The 22,198-nt window shown below is 37.1% G+C and overlaps 2 protein-coding genes across 4 annotated transcripts; one reads left to right on the forward strand and one right to left on the reverse strand.

The window, feature by feature from the left end:
- The first annotated feature begins 498 nt into the window (after positions 1-498).
- On the forward strand, positions 499-14,558 carry LOC131969818 (polycomb complex protein BMI-1-like). Of its 3 annotated transcripts, none has more exons than XM_059331039.1 (9): positions 499-700; positions 931-1,452; positions 3,333-3,429; positions 3,891-3,946; positions 4,078-4,207; positions 4,405-4,444; positions 4,586-4,684; positions 9,120-9,200; positions 13,488-14,558. In XM_059331039.1, exons 2-9 carry the CDS (start codon positions 1,335-1,337, stop codon positions 13,866-13,868), a joined length of 1,002 nt encoding a protein of 333 aa, XP_059187022.1. In that variant the 5' UTR covers positions 499-700; positions 931-1,334; the 3' UTR covers positions 13,869-14,558. The 3 variants fall into 3 exon arrangements, with proteins under 3 accessions (XP_059187022.1, XP_059187029.1, XP_059187037.1); XM_059331046.1 differs by having other exon boundaries at positions 1,325-1,452; XM_059331054.1 differs by lacking the exon at positions 499-700 and having other exon boundaries at positions 716-1,229; positions 1,325-1,452.
- Positions 14,559-17,907: 3,349 nt separating this feature from the next.
- LOC131960124 (CDGSH iron-sulfur domain-containing protein 3, mitochondrial-like) lies at positions 17,908-21,963 on the reverse strand. The gene is made up of 3 exons (XM_059325395.1): positions 21,648-21,963; positions 19,802-19,918; positions 17,908-19,714 (listed from the first exon to the last, which is right to left on the reverse strand). The coding sequence occupies exons 1-3, from the start codon at positions 21,732-21,734 to the stop codon at positions 19,529-19,531; spliced, it is 390 nt and encodes a 129-aa protein (XP_059181378.1). The 5' UTR covers positions 21,735-21,963; the 3' UTR covers positions 17,908-19,528.
- Positions 21,964-22,198: the final 235 nt, after the last annotated feature.

Here is a 22,198-nt window from a genome sequence, read left to right on the forward strand (position 1 = left end):
TGTGAAAGTACCCTACAATATATTAAAAATATCATTGTTGAGGTATTTGGTCCCAAAGAAATTAATGTTTGATTTTCTCCATATCATCCAGGCCTAGATCTTTTAAATTTTTTCAAATGTATTTTTATGTAAATAATTTCATCACTTTTTTCATTTATTTCTATCCTTTGATGTATAGTTGTACCCATCATTTCTAACATTAATATATGATATAAACATAATAGATTTAACTTTAAAAAAATATTTGAAACGGAACAAATGTATGATTTAATTGCACACATGTTTTGGGCCAGCCCACAGCTCGGGCCCCGGGCCATGAGGCCTGCAGGGCCTCTCCCGGTAACACAATCACGGAATCAGAGTGAGACAAACAATGGGAGTGGCTGATTCAGCTCCTGAGCAACCTATTGAAACAAAATAATAAACAAATGTAAAAAGAAAAAAAAAAGAAAAGAAAAACTATAATAGTGGCGGCCCATGCAGGCTAAATGAATGTGTAAAAAGTCAGCAGGGCCTGCAGAGGATACCCTATATGCCCCGTGAACGAGGCGACAAAATAATATCACGTGATCCAAAATGGGCAGTCCTCTGACGGTGCTGAAAAAAGCCATTTTCTGGCGCTGCTGCAAATTCTGTCCAAGTCCAAATAATTTACCTGGATCCTCGTTGGGAGGAGAGGGAAACTTTTATGTCTAATCAGGTAGGAACGAAGCATCGCTGATCGCTCTTTATCGGCCTCATCGCGCCGCTCTTTGCTGAGGCGCACACAAAGTGCACGGTGTCACATTTTGAGTCTCTCTTGTTCGCCTCCTGATACAGCCCTGTCAGTGAATTTAAGATGGCTGCTTTGTGTACGAGTGTGATTTTCTGTGGCTCTGCACCCCCTCACTGTTGCTGTTTTCTCTGGATGTGTTTGCTTGTTGTGCCCAGTCGGACGGCGGAGCTCCGGAGAAATGGAAACGCTCTTTGTTGGTCCGCTGGTCGAGGAGCAGAGCTGATGCATAAGATGAGGCCACACAGGGGCGATTCAATAGTCGGCTGCTGTGTACCAGCACACAGGCTGCATTTAGCTGCACAGCCCCTGCTCTTTACACGCTATTCAACGCTACAACATGTCATTACAGTTGTTTATGTTGGCCATCAGCTCTCTTTGTTGTGGTTTCACAACCTGCTGTCCCAAGGACGAGCTGCAGACATTGCACTGTGGCAGACACTCATTGACCATATGGGCAAGACTTATAGTCTTAACAAGCACATTTACATAGGCTCCTGTGCACTACTGTGTAACAAAAAGCTCTCGTGTTGTTATTTGTTTCCTCTGCAGATCTGTCCAGATGGATAAAATGCAGCCCAACCGGATTAAAATCACAGATCTGAATCCTCACCTCACATGCCCACTGTGCGCTGGTTACTTAATTGATGCTACAACCATCGTAGAGTGCCTGCACTCCTGTAAGTTCCTCACATGAAATCATTACCTTCCATGCATGCATAATGTTTTCAATAACCCCAGCATGAAATTAGCACAGACCACTTGTAATTGTATGCATATTAAGCAGAGCTCCTGCTCATGTTGTGGTTGACTTAAGGAGAGCGGGATTCATATACTGTGTCCCAACTCTGTTTTGAAATAAGTCTACTTCTGTGTCAAAATCTGTGTACAATAATAATGCAATTTATGTGAATTATTTGTTAGCACTGTGTATTAAATGTAGATACAACTGCATTATAGAATCAGGAGCGATTTGACATTATACATTCATAACACAATGTAATAATGTCTATATTGTTTCTATCACAATGGTGAAAAACCAGTGGCTGAGCTGTGTTATAGCAGTATGTATTTGGATAATCTTTACGTTTCTTGCATGAAGGAGCAAAGCTGGAGAAACAATAGAGGTGCTGTTTTACAAACCAGTAGTATGGACAATGTGGTTATGTCATATGGACTATTTGTGCATTGAATTACCACACAACATGCAAAATCGTGATATACAGTATATCTTTATTGAGATTGAAATAACATATATCAGGAAAGAAGGTTTTGGCCATATCACCCAGCTGTAAAGTAGTAGTAGTGACGCCATGTTTGGTTTTGAAAGGGGCATTCTCTAAAGCCTCAGTTGTACACAAGCAAGTATGGGGTGAGGTTAACCACTGTGAAAAACCGTCTGAGCAAATAATCCATCGGTTTAAAATCAATGTTTCTCAATGCACAATTGCAAGGAATTTAGGGATTTCACCATCTACAATCTATAACATCATTAATAGATGCAGAAATTCTGTAGAAATCAATGCTTGCAAGGCTGAAAACCAACATTAGATGTCCGTGATCTTTAATCCCCCAGGCAGCACTGCATTGAAAACAAATGTAATTGTATAAAGGATAACGGTTAATTGTAAACACTGTTCTTCACTGCATCTGTAAATGCAAGTGAAATGCGCAGTGAAAGCCATATTTCATCATCCAGAAACGCAGCCGACTTCTCAGGGCCCAAACTCACCTGAGATGATCTGATGCAAAGTGGGAAAGTTTGCAGTGGTCTGAAGAGTCCAAATGTCAATTTTTTGCTAATCAAATCAGATATTGTGTCATTGTGTTGATTTAAAGAAGAAAAGAACCATCCAGATTGCTTCGATCAAAAAGTTTAAAAAACAGCATTTATGATGGTATGGAGGTGTGTTAGTGCCTATGACATCATGGGTAACTGTCACATCTATGATGGCACCATTAATACTAAAAGGTACATGCTGGTTCTGGAGCAGCATATGCTGCCATCCAGACAACGTCTTTTCCAGGGACGTCCCTGATTATTTCAGTAGGATAATGCCAAATCACATTCTGCACGTGTTACAACTGCATGGCTTCAAAAGAAAAGAGTGCCGGTACTAGAAAAGCCCATCTGCAGTCCAGACCTGTCTCCTATTGACAATGTGTCGCTTAAAATATGACAACAGAGACCAAGCAACTAAGGCATCTGTGAAAGAATTTTACTTTCAAACTTTCAGCAATTAATGTCTTAGTGTCTAATGTTTACAATAAACAATAAAGGAAATCAGTGTGAACATTAGATATATGTCATTTGACCATTTAATTGAATAAATGTCAAAAGGTTTAGCAAATGATTGCACTCTATTTATTAATATTTTCGACTGCGTGCCAGCTTTTTTGACATCAAGGGTTTTATGTTATTACAGTGAAATGCAAGTGTCCATAATACTGAGTCCACTCAGACATTGATATTAACACTGTTGGTGATACAGAGCAGTGTTTCAGCTTCTCTCTCTCTCTCTCTCTCTCTCTCTCTCTCTCTCTCTCTCTCTCTCCCCAGTTTGTAAAACATGCATTGTTGCCTTCCTGGAGACAAATAAGTTCTGCCCTCGATGTGACGTTCAGGTTCACAAGACATGTCCACAGCTCAGCATCAGGTAAGTTATGATGGGTGCATCAGACATTTTTGAAAACACTACTGAAAGTGATGAGTGTCACGTTTATTTATTTATTTTTAATTATTTTTTTTGGATTTTTCTTTTCAAACAATAAAACAAGACAGACATTCAACAAACAACAGACACTTTAATCAGAAAGGAAAAAAAACCAAAACATACAGACTTTTCCCCCCATCATGATGGGCTATAATGGCTTAAATAAATAACAGTAGTCACATATTGCAGGCTTAGTCTGGAGATACGTACAGGAAAGTGGGAAGTTTAAAGCTTGGTTTCAGTTTAATCCATAATTGGTTTCGAGGTATTCTCAAAGTTATCTGGGGAGCCTCGTAACATAAATCTCAATTTCTCAAGTTTCTCTCTCAGCCAGTCCAGCTAGGTGACTGAGGATTCTTCCAGTGTCACGTTTATTAACATGAAAATTTTCTTTTCTTTTCCAGAGCAGACAAAACTCTTCAAGATATTGTTTATAAGCTTGTTCCGGGGTTATTCAAAGGTAAGACCGCGTTTATTGAAGCTGTAGTGCAACAAACTGTCTCAATCGAGCTTTTAGTAACGGTCTTTGTCATAAGTTTCCAGTTTATAATGTATTTCTTTGCTTATTGACATTTTTATTTGTGAACCCAGATGAGATGAAACGGAGGCGGGACTTCTATGCAGAGAATCGTGTGCTGGAACCAGGGGAGGTGGTGGAGACGTTTAACATAGCAGAGGATGAAATCATCAGCCTGTCCATACAGTTCTATGAGAGGAACAAGTGAGTCAATCATTTCCCAGTTTTAGAAAAAAATCTTTGACAGATTTGTAAACAATAAAATGTATTGATCGGATCATCCACAAAACAAACAGAGTAGAATTACTTAATATGGATGAACAAGATGTGTGTGAACACACCTCCAGTATGATTAATTCATGTTTAACACATTTTCTTTGTATGTAATATTTTGCCTGCAGAAATAATGAGAGGCAGCATTCAGACATGGAAGGAGACAAGGTAAAGCCTGATTTTGAGATAAATAGCAGAGTTGTGTGGGTGCAGCAGTAGTTGAAGCCTACACACTTGATGTTTAATGTGGTTTTCTGGTCTTCAGCCTGGATTTATGTGTTCCCTCTCTGATCTTTTCTTTGTTCTCAGTCCAATGGTAAACGCTTCCTGCAGTGCCCAGCAGCCATGTCCGTCATGCACTTAGCAAAGTTCCTCCGAAGCAAGATGGATATTCCCAACAACTATCGGGTAATTAGACACTTTGTAACCATACACAACAACTTACTGTATTGATTGTATGGTAAACGTAATGGTTTGGACACAATAATATAAACTCTTACTGCAAAAGACCTTTAACTTTAATGTAATGTTATCACAGTCATAAACACTGTTACAAAGGTGGGTGATATTAATTTGCTTGCATTTTAGCTTTTAGCTTTTCAGTACTTTGATTTGCAAGTTGTTAGTGCAATATGATAAACAATAGAGCCCCGAAGAGACCAAATCATGTACCCAAACTGAGGCAAATTGCGGCAAAAACAGCAAAATCACTAAAGGGGCAATAATTTTGGCTCAAAAGCTTACTGTTTTAATTCACATCTACTCTGCCCTGCAAAGCCTAACTGCAGTAACTGCATTTTTGGTCAAAATTGAGTTAAAACTAAAAATGAACTCCTTGATGTCTGTTTTATCTTATGACAAAGTTTTAGATTTCAATTTTGCTTTATTTCAGATAAATAATTATTTAAAAACAACAAAATCAAACTCAAAACCAAGCAGAAATTGGACTTACCACGGCCTACTTTGGATATATATACTTATTTAAACATAAAAATAATAGAAATTATAAGTTTATTTGAAAGGGAAATTATTATCTGGATAGTGGTGAGGTAAAAAAGTGAGATAAAATTATATTAAGACTAAAATATAACATTACTTTATAATATTAAGTCTAAAATACACAAATCTTTGAATAGAGTTGTCAAACCCTTTTAAATAAATTTACAACAAAATCAATTTGAAAAGGTTTATTCACTGAAAACAAAATATAAAAGCTGAAAGAAGACAACAACATTGTTGTTACGGCACTCTGTTTCTGCAGTACTATTAGAACCTTTTACATCAATGCAGTTACTACGTTTTTGGGGTCAAAGGTCAAATAAATTGTCATGATTTTTGAGCCTATAAATTTCATCATCAAAACACGTAGAAATAAGTGTCATATCACTTACCTACCTATAACCCATTAGGCTGGCCAGTTTAAAAAAAAAAACTTTTTTCTAGTTATACATTACCAAAAAATGGTGGATGCTACCTTGCACATTAAAGCACTGCAGACCACTGATTGTTGCTATGTTAAAATACCTGCTATGTTAAAAAGCCAAGCTACTGCCAATAGCAACCATAGTGTTTTTATTAACTCATCCTAGATTTGAAAAAACGACAAACAAATATTGCACAAACCTTAACCACACACTTCACTGTACACTACCAGGGCTGTGCACTGGCAGGAATCTGGTAATACGATGCACATCAATACAGGGTGATGGACAGGCTGATAAATTGCAAGGTTTTTAAAAAATAAAATTTTAGGTAAACTGTCACCGTACAAAGAACTTAATGCCATATGCTTAAAATGTGAGTGAAGAAAAGTTTACTTTTCAATCTGTCTGCTACGAATCTTTGCATGTAAACTATTAATTAAAAATGGATGGTGTTTTTGAGAATTGATACAGTATCAAATAACATAATACTGTGATACTCAAGTGTATCAATATTCCGTACAGCCCTTTACACCAGTAGTTCTCAACTTTTTTGAGTCGCGACCCCCAATTTAACATTCATGTTGTCCGCGACCCCCGCTCACTGTACAGAATCTCACAGTTCAAATCATACAAACTCATAATCACAAAAGTCACAAAATGACCAAAAACACATAAAATAGTAAAAAAAAACAACACAAAATGACCACAAAATGACCAAAAAAAGACACAAAATGGCCAAAAAATGACACAAAATGACAAAAAAAAGACACAAAATGCCCAAAAAAAGACATATAAATGACCAAAATAAGACACAAAATGTCCAAAAAAGAAACAAAATGACCAAAAAAGACATAAAATGAACAAAAAAAGACACAAAATGAATAAGAAAGGACACAAAATAACCAAAAAAGACATAAAATGACACAGTGGAGACAGACCTGACTTCCAAAATGATTTGGCGACCCCCAGAAATCATCTTGCGACCACAATTGGCGACCTGCCCCAAGGTTGAGAATAGCTGCTTTACACTACGCAATACTAATGACAAAGTGCAGACACTCTGCTGTTTGGTTGCCAGTGAAAGAATTCAGTGAGTGTCCTCGTTGAAGATGACGTCACAGTAATTTCACGCGGTATTGATGGTCGTCAGCTGAGCAGCCCACTTAAACTGAAGGCCGCTATCTGCACAGGAGAACAAAATAGAGAATTGTCGCTGCTACCAGAAGTGAGTTAAGTTGAGCCAAATCCGGCAGTGGAAATGAGGATAAAGTTAAAGACTAGCTACTACTAAACTAGTGTAGCTGTGAAAGAGCAGGATATTTGTGGAGTTGGTGGAGACCAAAACAGAGCTAAATGGTAAATATGGGACTTCATCAGGTGAACATAATCATGACTCTAAGTGGGAACTAATTCCGTTCATATCTTTTGGACGTGTAAATAAGCAAATGTTTGCTAACACATTCACAATAACTACACTGTAGTAATGTGCTGCCCACTGCTCCTTGCATGGTGTGTTCATTTGTGTGTAAAAAAGGATGGATTAAATGCAGAAGTTAAATTTCATAAAAAAAAGTAAATAAAGTAATTAATCTTAATGATATGTCATTGTTGAGTTTCAGCTCATTCCACTTCTCATAGTGACCAAAAAATCTATTCTTACTGCTTTAACTATAAAGAGAGAGATTTTGATGTGTCATAAGGAAAAGCACAGGTGTTACTCAAAACTTTGTCTCTGGTCCATTTAGTGTCCCAGCATCCACAATAACAGGTTCCTGGACCTGGCTCACCTCAGTGGAATAGATTCATTTTTAAAAAATGTAATAGTTACGTGTGTGTGTGGGCGTGCATGCGCGTGTGCGTGTTATGACACATCCAAATGATATAGGTCAATAAGAAACCCATCTTTTTATCACTTAACATTCAATAATTGTAGCTCACAGAAGTCTTTTAAGATCTTGCTGATCAATGCTAAAACTAAATAATTGTTGTTTTCCAGATGTTAAAATGACGAGGTTCTTAAATATGACCTGCTACTACAGTGGGAGATCTCCAGTCATTACAAAACATGGACTTAAACCACAGCTATCATGTTCCAGAAATAATGGCAAAGTGACTGCGGACTCGCTAAGAACATCTAGAATTCGACAATTACAGTTCTACATGAGCATAATTTTAGCTGCATTTTGACGAGGAAAACCACATACAAAAAAGACAATATGACTCCTTTTTAAATTATTAAATTGGTTGTTCTTGTGTTAATATTTATTGTCATTTCTTACAACATATGATTTATTATAATCTGTTCGAATGGGTCAAGTGATGCGTTCAATACAAGAGGGATGGAATTTAGTGATGGGGACGTTTTGCAGGTTTTGTAAACATTTATAGGTAGAAACTTGTTACTACAGTAATCCCCACATGACAGGGTGAAGGGTGCCTTGACAAAAGTAGAAGTCATTTAACCCATTGAGGCCTAAAATGCCTGGAAAAACATGCCTGGAAAACCTATGGGCGATTTTGAAAGAACCCCCTAAAACCTGAAGTTTTTCTGGAAATTCAACAGAAAATTTTTCAGCCTCTGTAGCAGATAGAAATAAAATTCAAAAAGTATTTGAGAGCTTATACCTGTGGCTTTCATGAGAAGTTGTGTTTATTTGTCCAAACCTCCAATAAAGTTTTTTTTTTTAAATCAACAAACTCAGCAAATGTTACATTTGTCTGAATAAAAAATCCTATGCATAATACTAATACATGCCCATTAGCAAGATGCAAACATGATATGACCACTGGAAGAACAAGACATAGTTCTCATTAGCCTACTGTAATAAAAATAATAATAATTATCATAATAATAATAAATAATAATAATACATTTTATATATTGCACTTTTCAGGGTATTCAACAACGCATAAAGTAATATAAAACATAAACAGTCATGATTTCTTATATCATCATCACAATCAATTATTATTATTATTATTAATATTAATATATTATTAATAATATTATTTGTTTTTTTATTAATAATATTTATTTGTGAGCCGCTCCACCAGGCTCCCAACAGAATTGGCTCCAGTGCAGCTTTGACAACACTTCCTGTTGTGGCCTTTTTCTCTTCTTCCCTCTTATCCCTAATCAAAACCTCATGAAGTGATGTTATTGCATGCTGACAAAAAAGCTTCATCCCGGTTCAGATGATGGGTCCTCACAGCAGTGCCAGTTATCTAGAGGTAGAGACGCACATGGGTGCCATGTTTTAGCCTTCCAGCTTTTTGCAAAACTAATTGAGGCCAATAAAACAAAAGCTTGCTTGCACTGGGTCAGTGTTCAAGTAGAGCCGTAATAGCATTTTACAGTGAAAATGTGTTAGAATCTGTTGCTCACACCGTGTTAAGTGGGGTCTGACTGTGTGTTCCAGGTGGAGGTGTTGTATGGAGATGAGCCCTTGAAGGACTACTACACACTAATGGATATCGCCTACTTCTATGAGTGGAGAAGAGTGAGTGGCAGCTTTCATACCTTTTTTTTTAACGTGGACAGCAAATATTTACCAAACCTGAGTTGTAATTATCAGCTTTGTGTTGCCTGTACAATCCCAATACCCAAAGAGTTGTGACCATGTGATAAACGTAATGAAAACATAATGCATCAAATTCAGAATTCTGAGTATATTTAGTGAGGTTTATCAGTTTGGACATAAAATAATTTGTCTTTGTACAGTTTTTCATAGAATATATGTCACAGAGGATTAGTAAAGTCTGTTTTATTTGTGGTTAAGACAACGTCCCATCTATTCTTGGAGGTTTTTTTTTTTTTTTTAAATCAAAATCTGTTTATTGAAGGATTTTCAGTATAACAAAAGTGCAATGCTGAATGGTAATTACAAAGACATGGGGTAGACATGAGTACAAAAATTAGCACCAATGTGTCCAGATAGATATGGATTGGGTAATATAACTTAAAGAGAAACAAAACACAGAAAACAAACAAACAACCAAACAAACAAACAAAAAAACAACAACAACCAAATGTAACGATTTACAGAAAAGAAGGAAAATATAACAAATAAAATCTTCATATGTAAAATAACCCCTCCCTAGTTACTGCAAATACACTACAATAATATGAGCACATTGCCACATCTAAAGCCTGCGCTAAAAACAAGAGTTTTTGTTGTATTTAGCATGATTTCATTTTCATTCCAGTCTCTATTTTTCTAAACATAGTATGTAAGGGGCAGCCAATAGGGGCGGTTCCCGGTAACATATGGATTGATTAGAGTCATTAGTTTCCTAAACACATTTGTATCAATAGGTTCAAACAGAGTAAACGGTCCCTCATCATGCTAACAGTGTTGAAACGATGATAACATAATCCCACAAGTAGGTTCTTCTTTCATTTCCACTGTTTTTAATTTTTATGACACGGCTGCTGCAGTGGCATTATCTTCTAACAGAAATCATCCCTCAATCATTGGTTTTATTGCTCTAGAGTTGTACATTTTCAGGTGCTTGACCATTTGCTATAAACTCCCTTTTTATGTGGACATGCTGTAACCTTCTTTGTTAGATAATTTAACTGCGACAGATTTCATGAAATGAGCAGTTCTCTCTATTATTAAAGTCCCTCTTTGTCAATTATTTTTTGGTAACAGAAAGAACTGTAATATTTGGCCATTCATATTTAATTATTATTTATTTAATTTTTAAAAAGTAATCCTAAAACAGGGAGCACACGTTACTCAAACTGGAGTAAGTGGCACGTTTGTTGGGGACTATTTTCTGAGCCAACTCAGAGTGACTAACCCTGAGATAGGAAAATTCAATTTTCAGTTCCAGAACAGCTGTGAGTTTCATCAAGTAGATTAAACCTGAAATAAAAAGTCATCATCAATGGAGCCCTGATACGATGATTCACCATGGCAACAGGTAGATAAAAGGCAGAGCCGCCATTTCAATCCAGCGGACAGAGATATATGAATGCATGTAGGCCAGTTTAAAGGCAATGTGGACTGTATGCATCCAAAAACAAAAGAGCCTGAGTCAGAGCTGGAGGAAGGGTCAATAAGTTAACACAAAGTTTTATTCAGTGATTTTTTTTTTTTTTAGGATTTACGCGATTTAAGCTCCATTACCTTAATGCATGATGAAGTAGTGAATCTGACTGTAGTTGATATTATATTTAAATATTTTTTCAGCTTTAATCTGAGAGGCCAGCAACTGAAGATGAGAACTAAAATAATCTGTTGATCAAAGACATTGAGACATGATTGTAAACTCACATTCTGATCCAGTTGTAATGTGTTTGGTCTTTTGGAGGTTAGCTTTTATAATCTACACATCTACTTGGATCTTTGCTCAGCAGCATTCACTGGCTGTATTTCAGCTATTTTAATAAATGTAGTTAAAATGGGTTCAGACTGCCTATACAGCCTATTAAAAACTCACTTTCAAACATCATTCTGCAGCTGCTGCACCTCAGAAACATAATATTCACAGCCTACTTTGTATGAGCATGATATAATCTTCAATATTATAAGAATCATGTTCCCTCAGTGCAAACAGTCACACCATGAGTAATAGAGATGGGCCGTATTATTCATTGATCTTCACAGGTTTTTACAATTTAAACTGAAAGGACAAAGAAACAATTTAGTGGAACTGCTCCAACAAACTGACAGCTGTCTGTGTGCACCATAGACACTGTAGACAGAGTGACTGTGTTGTGTGTGTGTGTATATATATATATATATATATATATACACACACACACACACACACAGAGTGACTGTGTGTGTGTGTATATGTATATGTGTATATTTATATATATATGTATATGTGTGTGTATATATATATATATATATATATATATATATATATATTTAAAAAAAAAAAAGAACTTCCACTTGCAAGAAAAAGTACATGCAGAGGATTTATTCTGAGGTTAGGATGACACTGGTGCTGTGTGCTCATATTTCTGTTCAAAGACATGACTGATGTGCATAAAATTAGTAAGCCTACATAGTCCTTTGGTAACAAATTAGTATCCAAACACACACAAACCTCCGCCAATGAATGCTTTATGAAACGTGCCTTGATTAAATGAGGAAATGTCTCTGAAAGAGGGAGGAGACAGAGAGAAACCATAGCTTTTTCTTTTTCTTTCTACTGTCTGGTAGCGAGAAGGTTAGGTTGTCAGTCAGTTACCGTGGCAACTCAACCAGAGTTAACATACTCAGGGTATTCACTAAACCGGCCGTCTGGAATACACCTCAGGCGTATAACTGCAGTGGTCATGTTAATGGTAAACACGAGTCACATCACCCAGTTCAACATTTTTGCTGTTTACGCTTACATGCACATTAATATTCCATGATTATACAAATACGACAATATTTTGTATTTGATATGGGTCATGTTAACATGTTGGGATTTTTTTTCTTTTTTTTTCTGAAAGTAGCATTTTCAGATTAAGACGTGCAACACTATGATATTCAGGTTTTAGGAGCATTCTTTGGACATGTCTTCAGTGAAATATATTTCTCAGTTTGGGGTTTTTACTGCAGCTCATTGCATTGCTGTGGTTGTTTTACACAAACTAATTAGGCAAATTTTGCAAGGCTGGGTAAAGATGAAGACGGACTATTGGAAAAAGAATTTTCCATAGCCATGTAAACATCTTAGTAGGACTATTGTCTTTTCTGGAATGAGGGCAAAAGACACAATATTTTATGCATGTAAATGTAGGCTGGGGTGTTTTTGGAAAACAGTAGAGCTCTATGGCACATAGGAGAAAGATGGCAGGCTTGGATACACAGATTACACTTGTTAATAGGATCTGTTCATTATTGGTTTTGGTCTTTTCACTGAATTTATAACAAGTCATTTATTGTGAGACTTATAATTTTACTTCGACAGACAGAAAGTCCTGTTGTTCAGCTTTAATCTGAGAGGCCAGCAACTGAAGATGAGAAATAAAATAATCTGTTGATCAAAGACACTGAGACATGATTGTAAACTCACATTCTGATCCAGTTGTAATGTGTTTGGTCTTTTGGAGGTTAGGTTTTATAATCTACACATCTACTTAGATCTTTGCTCAGCAGCATTCACTGGCTGCATTTCAGTCCTGTCTGTAAATGTTCCCACATATTTTTTATTTTTATTTTTTTATATTATTTTTATTAACGAAAAAACAAAGAAAAGAACAGTGGATTACTTATTAGGAGCCACAATATGAAAACAAAACACTAAAACACAATTCTAGACAACAAAGACTCAGGAACATATTTACAAATTAGACATAATGTACACACAAATAGCATACAAAGAATAATATAAAGGATAACCACAACAACAAAAAATGAAAACAACGATACACCAGTTCAGAGCCACACGGCGAAAACAGACAGACGACCAAAAAAAAAAAAAAAAAAAAAAAAAAAAAAAACACACAACAACATAAATTTAGCCCAAACAGAAATATAGAGAGACTGGTAATATACACAGATTCCAGGATAAAAAGAGAATCATATGAAACGTTAATTAAATTCAAAGTAACCCTTGGACCACAGCGATAGCTTTAGACCAATTGATTATGGTTTCAGGTCTAGCATTATTAATCCTGGCTGTTGACCTCTCAAGAAGACAGACATCAAAAACAATAAAAGCCAGGTTCTCTTGAAATTCGTGACAGGTTCAAACCAGTTCTTTATAATGGTTTTCTTGGCACAAATTGATGAATAATAAAACTCCTCGGTCCTAACGATGTGTGTCCCTCTGCGCAGACTGGACCCATCCCCCTGCAGTATCTGGTCAAACCCACCCGGAAGCGCAGGAGGCCGTCCCAGTCTGCCGCCCAGGGCCACTCTGACGGCGTCAACACCAGCCCGACATCAGAGAGCGACTCCCAGAGCGACAAAGTCCACAGTCCTGCTGCAGCCCAGCCCCCCCGAGCCTCCTCGCAGTCCAGCCCTGCGTCCCACAACCTCTCCCCTGCCATCCAAAGCTCCAACGGTACCACTGTGCCCAACAACACTCAGCGACACACTCTCGCCTCCAAACAGGGCGCCAATGCTCGGAAGGTGACTGTCAACGGCACGAGCTCTGGAGCCGGCAAAGAGGAGGCGAGGGGAGGCGACAAAAGCGGGTTGCCCCCGACGACCTAACGTGTACACGGGGCAGCAGGGAGGACAGTGTGTGAATTGCTCCCTTCTTTATTTCTACAGAGCAAAAAGACGAGCTGGAGCCTTCTACTTTCTGGACAAACAGGAGGCAGATTACTGTTATGATCTTTCAGCAGGAAAGACTGAAAAGTGCAGCCAAATAGACACTTGTATGTATGTGTGTGTGTGTGTGCGTGTGTGCGTGTTTATGTGTGTTAGACTAGAACAATGCACACATACAAACTGTACAGTATGTATCAAATGTGAGCATGTGTGCATACATATGTATAAACTTATCTTTTATACAAGATATTGTAATCGTTTTGTATTGTATATGCAGTGGGTCTGTTTCATTTCCATACTGTAGTTCATCAACATTGATTTTGCTCCATTCACAACAAAATGCTGAAAGGCCCTGCAGTGTTCATCACTGCAGAAGTTGGATGTAATGAAAAAAAAAAAAAAGTCTAATCCTCGCCTTTGAATGGTCATGTTAATAACTGCTGTATAAGTGTCCAGTATAAGTAACTGCTCATCAGGTAACACAGGTACATTACATTAAACTGCTGATGCACTTTGTTAAGGTCACATCACACAATCCAAACCAACAAGTATTTTCCAACAGGAGAAGCATTTATATTTTACAAGATTCCAAGCACTACCATGCTCGCAAGCCAGATGTTTGTCAGCAGACCATGTTCTTTCTGTCATGGCAGTCAAAGAACTCAAAAGGGATTTGAATATTTGGCCATGTACGTTGTAGTTCCATCAATTTCAACATTCCTTTTGTTTCTTTTCAACAAACAATGATACTTTTTTTATCAGCCATATGTGCATGTTTTAGGTCAATAAAATGTTTACTTACTAGGTTTTTCTGACCTGACTGTCCTGTTTATGATTCCACGAACGCCCCAAAAAGCTTGGCTCCATGTTTAATGTCAACAGCTCTTTTTTGTCATTGTGTGTGCAATAGAGTTCTCTTGGACCATTTTCTGAAGTGGGGTTGTATAAGGTACTTATCCATAGTGAGTGTATTAGCTGCAGTGGTGGTGATGGTCGGCATGCATGCTCCAGTTTGGAGAAGCAGGCAGGAGTGTTGGTATGGAAGCTAAACAATGTGCTGCTGTGGATGGAGGCAGCAGCTAAATGTACTTTAGCCACTTAAAAAAAAAATCTGCATCAGTTTAAAGGTGCTGTACATGCAGTGGCGGTTCTAGACCAGTTTTACTGTGGGGGCCAAGGAGGGGCCAGTGTTTAATCAGAGGGGCACATTAAAAATCGTCAAAAATGATATTTAAGGATTCAAAACCTTTATTTTAGCTAAAATTCTCATATTTGGAAGAACTACATTGATTGAAACACTGAGACTTACCAACATTAACAGTTATTTTTGTACGACAATGACATTTCTCATTTTTGTGCACAATTACTTTTTTTTATTTTGAAAGTGCAGTACAGTGAGAATGATCTTTTTATTTAGCTTTTATTGCACAATTAAACTTATACAATGTACACACATTATGGGTTCCTTTTGTGTACAATGAGATATTGTTTGAACAAAAAATAGGTAAGAATTATTCCATCGTTCATTGTTATAAAATGATCAATTTATTATTAATTTGACACAGGGGCCACAGCAGGGGCCAAGGGCTTCTTCACAGGGGCAGTGGCCCCTGGAGGCCCCTGTGTAGAACAGCCACTGTGTACATGACATTCAGAACATTAATATAGCAGCATACAAACTATTATGTAAAGATATAGTGGAGTTCTAGTGCCTGTTATTTATTGATAACAGACCACAACAAATAGTTGTGGTTGTAAGTCTGGAAGCATGTGTGTGTAAGACTCGTAGCCGCTCTGTGCTGCTCTCAAACAGCAGTTTTTGCTGATAACGCCTTCCCAACCCACAGCATTGTCATGTTAGCGTGACCACCACCAGCTGGTTCCCCCTCAGGTTACACTGTTGGCTCCGTCCCATGGATGCATTTGAGAAACTGGATAGCAGACCCAAAGATGCCGTCTATTCAGTCCGTGAGAATTGCTCGCCATACAGCAAAAATGGTTCTATACAGCAGTAGTTCTCAACCTTTTTGAGTCGCGACCCCCGCTCACTGAACAGAATCTCCAACGCACAGTTCAGATCACCCAAAAAAAGACAAAATGACCAAAGAAAGAAACAAATTGACCAAAAAAGACACAAAATGACCAAAGAAAGAAACAAATTGACCAAAAAAGACACAAAATTACCAAAAAAAGACACAAAATTACCAAAAAAGACACAAAATGACAAAAAAACCAACACAAAATGACAAAAAAAAAGACTAAAACACATGACACTTTAACACAGTGGAGACAGAGCTGACTTCCAAAATGATTTGGCGACCCCCAGAAATCATCTCGCGACCCCAATTGGGGTCGGGACCCCAAGGTTGAGAATAGCTGCTATACAGTAGTTCCGAATTATGCATCCAACTGAATATATCAGAACATCCATGTTCTGTTCCCACTTTTTCTGTTTGTAGGACTGATTACGTGGCGTGGGCACCGTTAGTCGCTAGCTGCCGTCATGTTTAGGCGGTGGTTGTGTTCAGGCAATCACGTTCTGAATGTGGTGTGAAGCCACATGTAATATATTTTTTATAAGTATACAAGGGGGGAACTAAAGCTGTTCTCTATGTTCTCTTCAAAGTCACCAGACTCCATGCACAAAATTAGTGATTTTACCTTGCAGAACACAGGTGTTGCTGGTCTAAAACTGCCTCGCTAAATGCAGATTATTCTTTTATACTATGACTGTGACTTTGGTGAATAATAGTGAAGGGACAAAGAAGCTCCGTGAAACATTTGCTTTATTTTTTGACCCCACTAGATGGAAGTCTAGGCTTAAAAAGGCTTTAGCAATGGTAATTGAGTGTGTTTTCAGTTGTTGAAGTGGGCTCCGTAAATAAAGCAAATGCTTCACGAAGCTTCGTTGTCCCTTCACTAGTGAATAAGGTTGGGCCATGTCGACCAAATCGGCATATGATGATGTCCAGACTAAAACATCGCTGTTGTGGGGTAGCAGTGGGGTTGAGGGGGTCAAAGGGATAATTATAGCTGATTTAACTGTGATTAAATGTTAAAAATCACAGTGTTGGGCTCTGGTCAATGACCGTCAGCATCATCCATTGGCCCAGCTCTATATGTAAATCTGAACTAACCCTTTAAGATACCAAAGAAAAGTCACACAAAACTTGATTTGGAGGCTAAAAAACATTTTATTGCTCCCCCCCTCTACAGCAGTACATTACTTAGCTTCCACACCAGTACTCCCGCCTGCATCTCCAAACTGGGGGTGAACCAACTGACATGTACTGTCCCTTGAAGGTCACTCCACCATCTTTGAATAGTGCTCTAATAACACGTGAGATTTAAACAGTGGTGGAAGAAGTATTCAGATCCCTTACTTAAGTAAAAGTACTAATACCTCACTGAAGAATTACTCCACTATGAGTAAAAGTCCTGAATTCAAAACTTACTTCAGTAAAAGTACAAAAGTATCAGCATCAAAATGTACTTAAAGTATCAAAAGTGAAAGTACTCATTATGCAGAATGACACCACTCAGACTATTATATATATTCCAAATATATGATTGGATTATTATTATTGATGCATTTATTCAAGCAGTGTTTAAAACTTATCAAGGTATGGCTAATTTAAACTACTCAATATACAGTTATGAGGTTTAATTTAAAAAATGTCTCATCACTTTAAATGTATCATGTTTTTCATGTTTAATCTCAAAATGAAAAGTAACTAAAACTGTCAGTTTAATGTAGTGGAGTAAAAAGTACAATATTTACCTCAAAATGTAGTGAAGTAGAAGTCTAAAGTTACATAAAATGGAAATACTCAAGTAAAGTACAAGTACCTCAAAATTATACTTAAGTACAGTACTTAAGTAAATGTACTTAGTTACTTGCCACCACTGGATTTAAATGTATTCTTTTCAAAATGTATACTTATACACCCAGTATATTAAAATGTCACAAAAATGACAAATTATTACATTAAAGAGCCTTGACACGCCATGACACATCACTGGTTCCCAACCAGTTTGGCATGTGACCCATTTTGGCCACACCATATCTACTCATGAGCCCAGTTCAGAGATGTACACTCTGAAAGCTAAGATTTGAGGAAAGTCTGAAACTAGAATTACCGCCTTGTGGTTGTATGCCTGTGCCAACCAGTCAAGTTTCAGTTTACTCCGTGTCTGACACATACAGTATAATATATGTAGTGAAGACTGATGACATTTAATAAAAAAGTATCAAGTGTATTTTTTGGCGAAATTAAGGAAGCTATCACTACATATGTATAATGGGATTTATAATTCTAATGACAAGTTTCCAGTGCGACACATGCTGTCTATTTATTATTATTATTATTATTTTTTACAGAGGACTGATATGGAGCTTTTACACAGCTAAATAACAGCCAAACCTGTTAGCTCGTAGTAGACTACCAGAGGAACATGACAGAACACAAAGTTGAAGTAATGACACCAGAAAACGCTTCAAATATGAATGTTGTGAAAAAAAGAAGAAAAAAGGTTCAGTCTTAACTCTACCTGTTCTCTCAACACATTTTACAGCCAAGTCAATCTGCTTTTCAGTTTGTTTTGATTTGATGGAATCATTATAACTCATTTAGTTTGTTTCTTAAATTAATTAAACAAAAAACATATAAATACATCTCGACATAATTCATTAAAAAGGACATTTTCAGGGTTCCTACAAGTTGTAAATCTGTTTTGAAAATGCTTGAATTTCAATGTGTTCATTTTCAGGGTTTGAAAAGTACTTAGATATTTAATAAAATACTTGAAATTGCTTGAAATTCAGATTATAAAGGATCCTGTCAAAATGCACAATTTTTGTTGTTTATTGCACAATAACATCTGATTTAATGCAATAAACAAGTGAAATAATCAGTGTACTGTACAATATATAAATATGCAATTTACCACAGCTGTAAGGTGCTGGAAAAGCAGGAAAATCCTTAAAAAGTGCATGAATCTGACTTAGGAAAAGGTGTAGAACTTTGTCATTTATAGAGAGAAGAGGGTAGGAGTGACTTTTGGGAGAATCAAATCGGCTCTATAGCATGAGATTGCACATTGCTCTCATGTCCACACAAGGCAAGGCAAGTTTATTTGTATAGCACAATTAAACACAAGGTAATGCAAAGTGCTTTACATAAACACAGACAGTTGCCTGTAAAATAATTCTTTAAATTGTCACCATAATACTAATACATCCCATCTTTTTGTGAATACTTCCAGGTTATTTGTAACAGTGGCCTTAAACAATCTCCACTCCCTTATATCAGAGTATATGATCACATCACATCCTGTTGGAAATGCAACATTGGCTCTCACATCGAAAAGACAGAAAGCAGACACAAGCTGACTGTTAACCTTTTCAACACTGCTCTCTTCTCTGACAAGCACTGAAATACTGATATAACTGAAATGCTGATAAGACACAAGATTCAATCATTGTGGATTCATGACTGATCAGTTGACGTGCTGAATTTATGAAATGCATTGATGTGTAAAAATGTGAAAGCAATAATAAACGACATAAATGCTCAGTTCAAAGACATCTCTGCCGTCCATCAAGAGTCGGTCTGTTCATGCAGTGGGGCAGACATGATGAAGTCCTGCTTGTGCGTGCCGTCACAGTAAGGTGGGTTATTTGTGTACTTGCAACCACACAACCAGACTGTGGAGTCTTTCTCTGGGACAAAGCGTAGCGGCGACAGGCCTTGTGCTTTGGTTTTGTGGGCTCCGTCACAGAATGGCTAAAAGAGAAAAATGCGATCAGGGACTATACAAGACACATGCTTCAAACTGGAGTGATACAAGATGGAATCAGAGGTGGTTTTTACCTGTTTCTTACTGTGTCCACAGGTGCACCATGAGTAACGCTTTCCACCAACCAGCTCCACTCTGAAAGGCTTCTTAGAGGGGATGACAGGTTCAGGAGGAAGTGTGGAGAACTGGACCTGTGGACAGAGGCACAGAGGAGTACTCAGCTTGTAGTAGTAGTCAAAGGTGGGACTAAATTATTTTTCAAGTCAGTAGTCATCAAGTCTTTGCACTCAAGTCCCAAGTCCTAAACTTTGAATTTCACATCCTAAACTTGTCCTATTGCGCTTTTCTCTAAATTAAATGCCATTTTGCACACGGTGTGCACACAGAACTGACCCAGCACACACAATTGTAAAGTACTTATAAATTGCTTTTATCATCTATAATTTTGAGTTCCATTTTATAAATTGAATGATTTTATAATGTTTTTTGAATATGTTCATTTTTATGACCATACAATGTGAAGCACTTGGTGCCTGTAATTTCTTTGTTGTAAAGCACTTTGTGCAGCATTTCATGCATAAAAGGTGCCATACAAATAAAGGTTATCATTATTATAATTTTTTTAACAACAGAGAAAGGTTTTCATTACCGTTACCTCCACCAAGAAGATAATTTTTCGATCGGTTCATTTGTCTGTTTGTCACTAGGATTACACACACAAAAAAAACTACTGGCCTGAATGTCATGTAATTTGGTGGGAGTGTGTATCATGGGCCAATGAAGAACCCATTACATTTTGGAGCAGATCTTAATAACAGGGAGGATACGCAAATTGCATTAACATTGATTTATTCATGTATTACTGCGAGACTTTTGTCACCCAACAACGCCAAAATGTTAATTAGCTGGGCGGTCCTAACATCACTCTGAAGCATGATCGGTAATAATCGGTGTGCTTTGATCTACTCACTGTTGGGTGACAAAAGTCGCGCAGATATAAATGAATTAATGTATAAAAGTAAATAAATATGCAAAACAACTAAATAGGCGAAAAATGCTAGAATGAATTTATAAAAAACAAACAAATAAAAAAATAAATTTTCTATTTACTTTCTATTTATTTAATTCTACTTATATGCCAAATAATAAACAATAGGCTACTACGTCGTTGGACAAATAGAGATAAAACAATATCGTCACCCTGTTAAAATAATCGCATATATCATTTTTTCAAGTTTTGCAGGAAACACAAAAAACTTCACCAAAAGTGTAACACATGACATTTATTGATCATCATACAAAAATGATGTAACAAAGGATGGCTATTGCCATAGTAATAACACTGTGTGTAAATTATGTAACTTAAGAGAAATAAATGACTTTTTTGTGAATGATTTTTTGAACATGCCTTTGTGACTTAAGCAAGATATGGTAACACTTTATTTTGAAGGTGTCTACATAAGAGTCACACAAGCCTGTCAGAAACATGACATGACAAGTATCATGAGCATTAATGTTACTTTAAAGTGTCATTAATGTTCATGACACATCCCATGTCATGTTTATGACACGCTCATGTCACTTATGTAGCCTCGGTCACATTTTATTTTGATTTAGGCATAATAAATCCGCTTAAGTCACACTCTTGACATAGGCCACTATCTTAAAGGAGTAAAATCGGTAAAATCACATGATCTGATTAACTGAGCATGTAGACGATTTTACCATAGATGGCCAGTGTCATGAGGAGATGATTTAAGCAAAAAATAAACAATTTTGACAAAAACTGGGCGATTATTTTGACAGTGTGACGATATGATGAAATAAGCCAGCTACTTCAGAAATGTTGGAGAGTTTAAGAAGAGAGCGTCCATCTCATCTATTTACTAAAGGCAGGGGTAAAATAAGGACTTCATTTACCTTGGAAGCTGCCATAGCTGTTATCCAAGGTTGACCCAAGGTTAAACTAATCCATTTGTGGTCTAATTTTGTCACAAACATGTTCATGTTTCCAGTGACAGCTGAACATCAGAGCAGCCGCAGCTAACAGGTGCTGCTCATGCGCAGACAGTCGCAAATACGTCACAGCTAGGAAACAGAAAGGGCCAGTCAAAGCATACATCCACGAGTTAAACGGAGAAAGAGAAGTAAAACAAAACAATCACAGAAACGGTGCAAAATGTCTTATGACAGCCTAACAGATACCCAAGGAGAAATCACTTCCTGTAGAGTCACGTGCTAGAAGCTGAACCAATCAGGAGGCGGATCTCGGTCAGCCGTAGACTGAACTGATTTATCAGAATAAACCTTTTGTATTTAACTTCAACTTGAACAATATATAGTGTAAACTCAAGATAAACATCTTTATTGACTGCAGAGGTGTGATAATGTGTTTTGTCCATGGAGAAAATGACACCACCTTTATTACAAACCTATTCATTTTGTATGGCAAATTTCACATACATAAATGG

The sequence above is a fragment of the Centropristis striata genome, chromosome 1 (genome assembly GCF_030273125.1).
Source record: "Centropristis striata isolate RG_2023a ecotype Rhode Island chromosome 1, C.striata_1.0, whole genome shotgun sequence".
NCBI lineage: Eukaryota > Metazoa > Chordata > Actinopteri > Perciformes > Serranidae > Centropristis > Centropristis striata.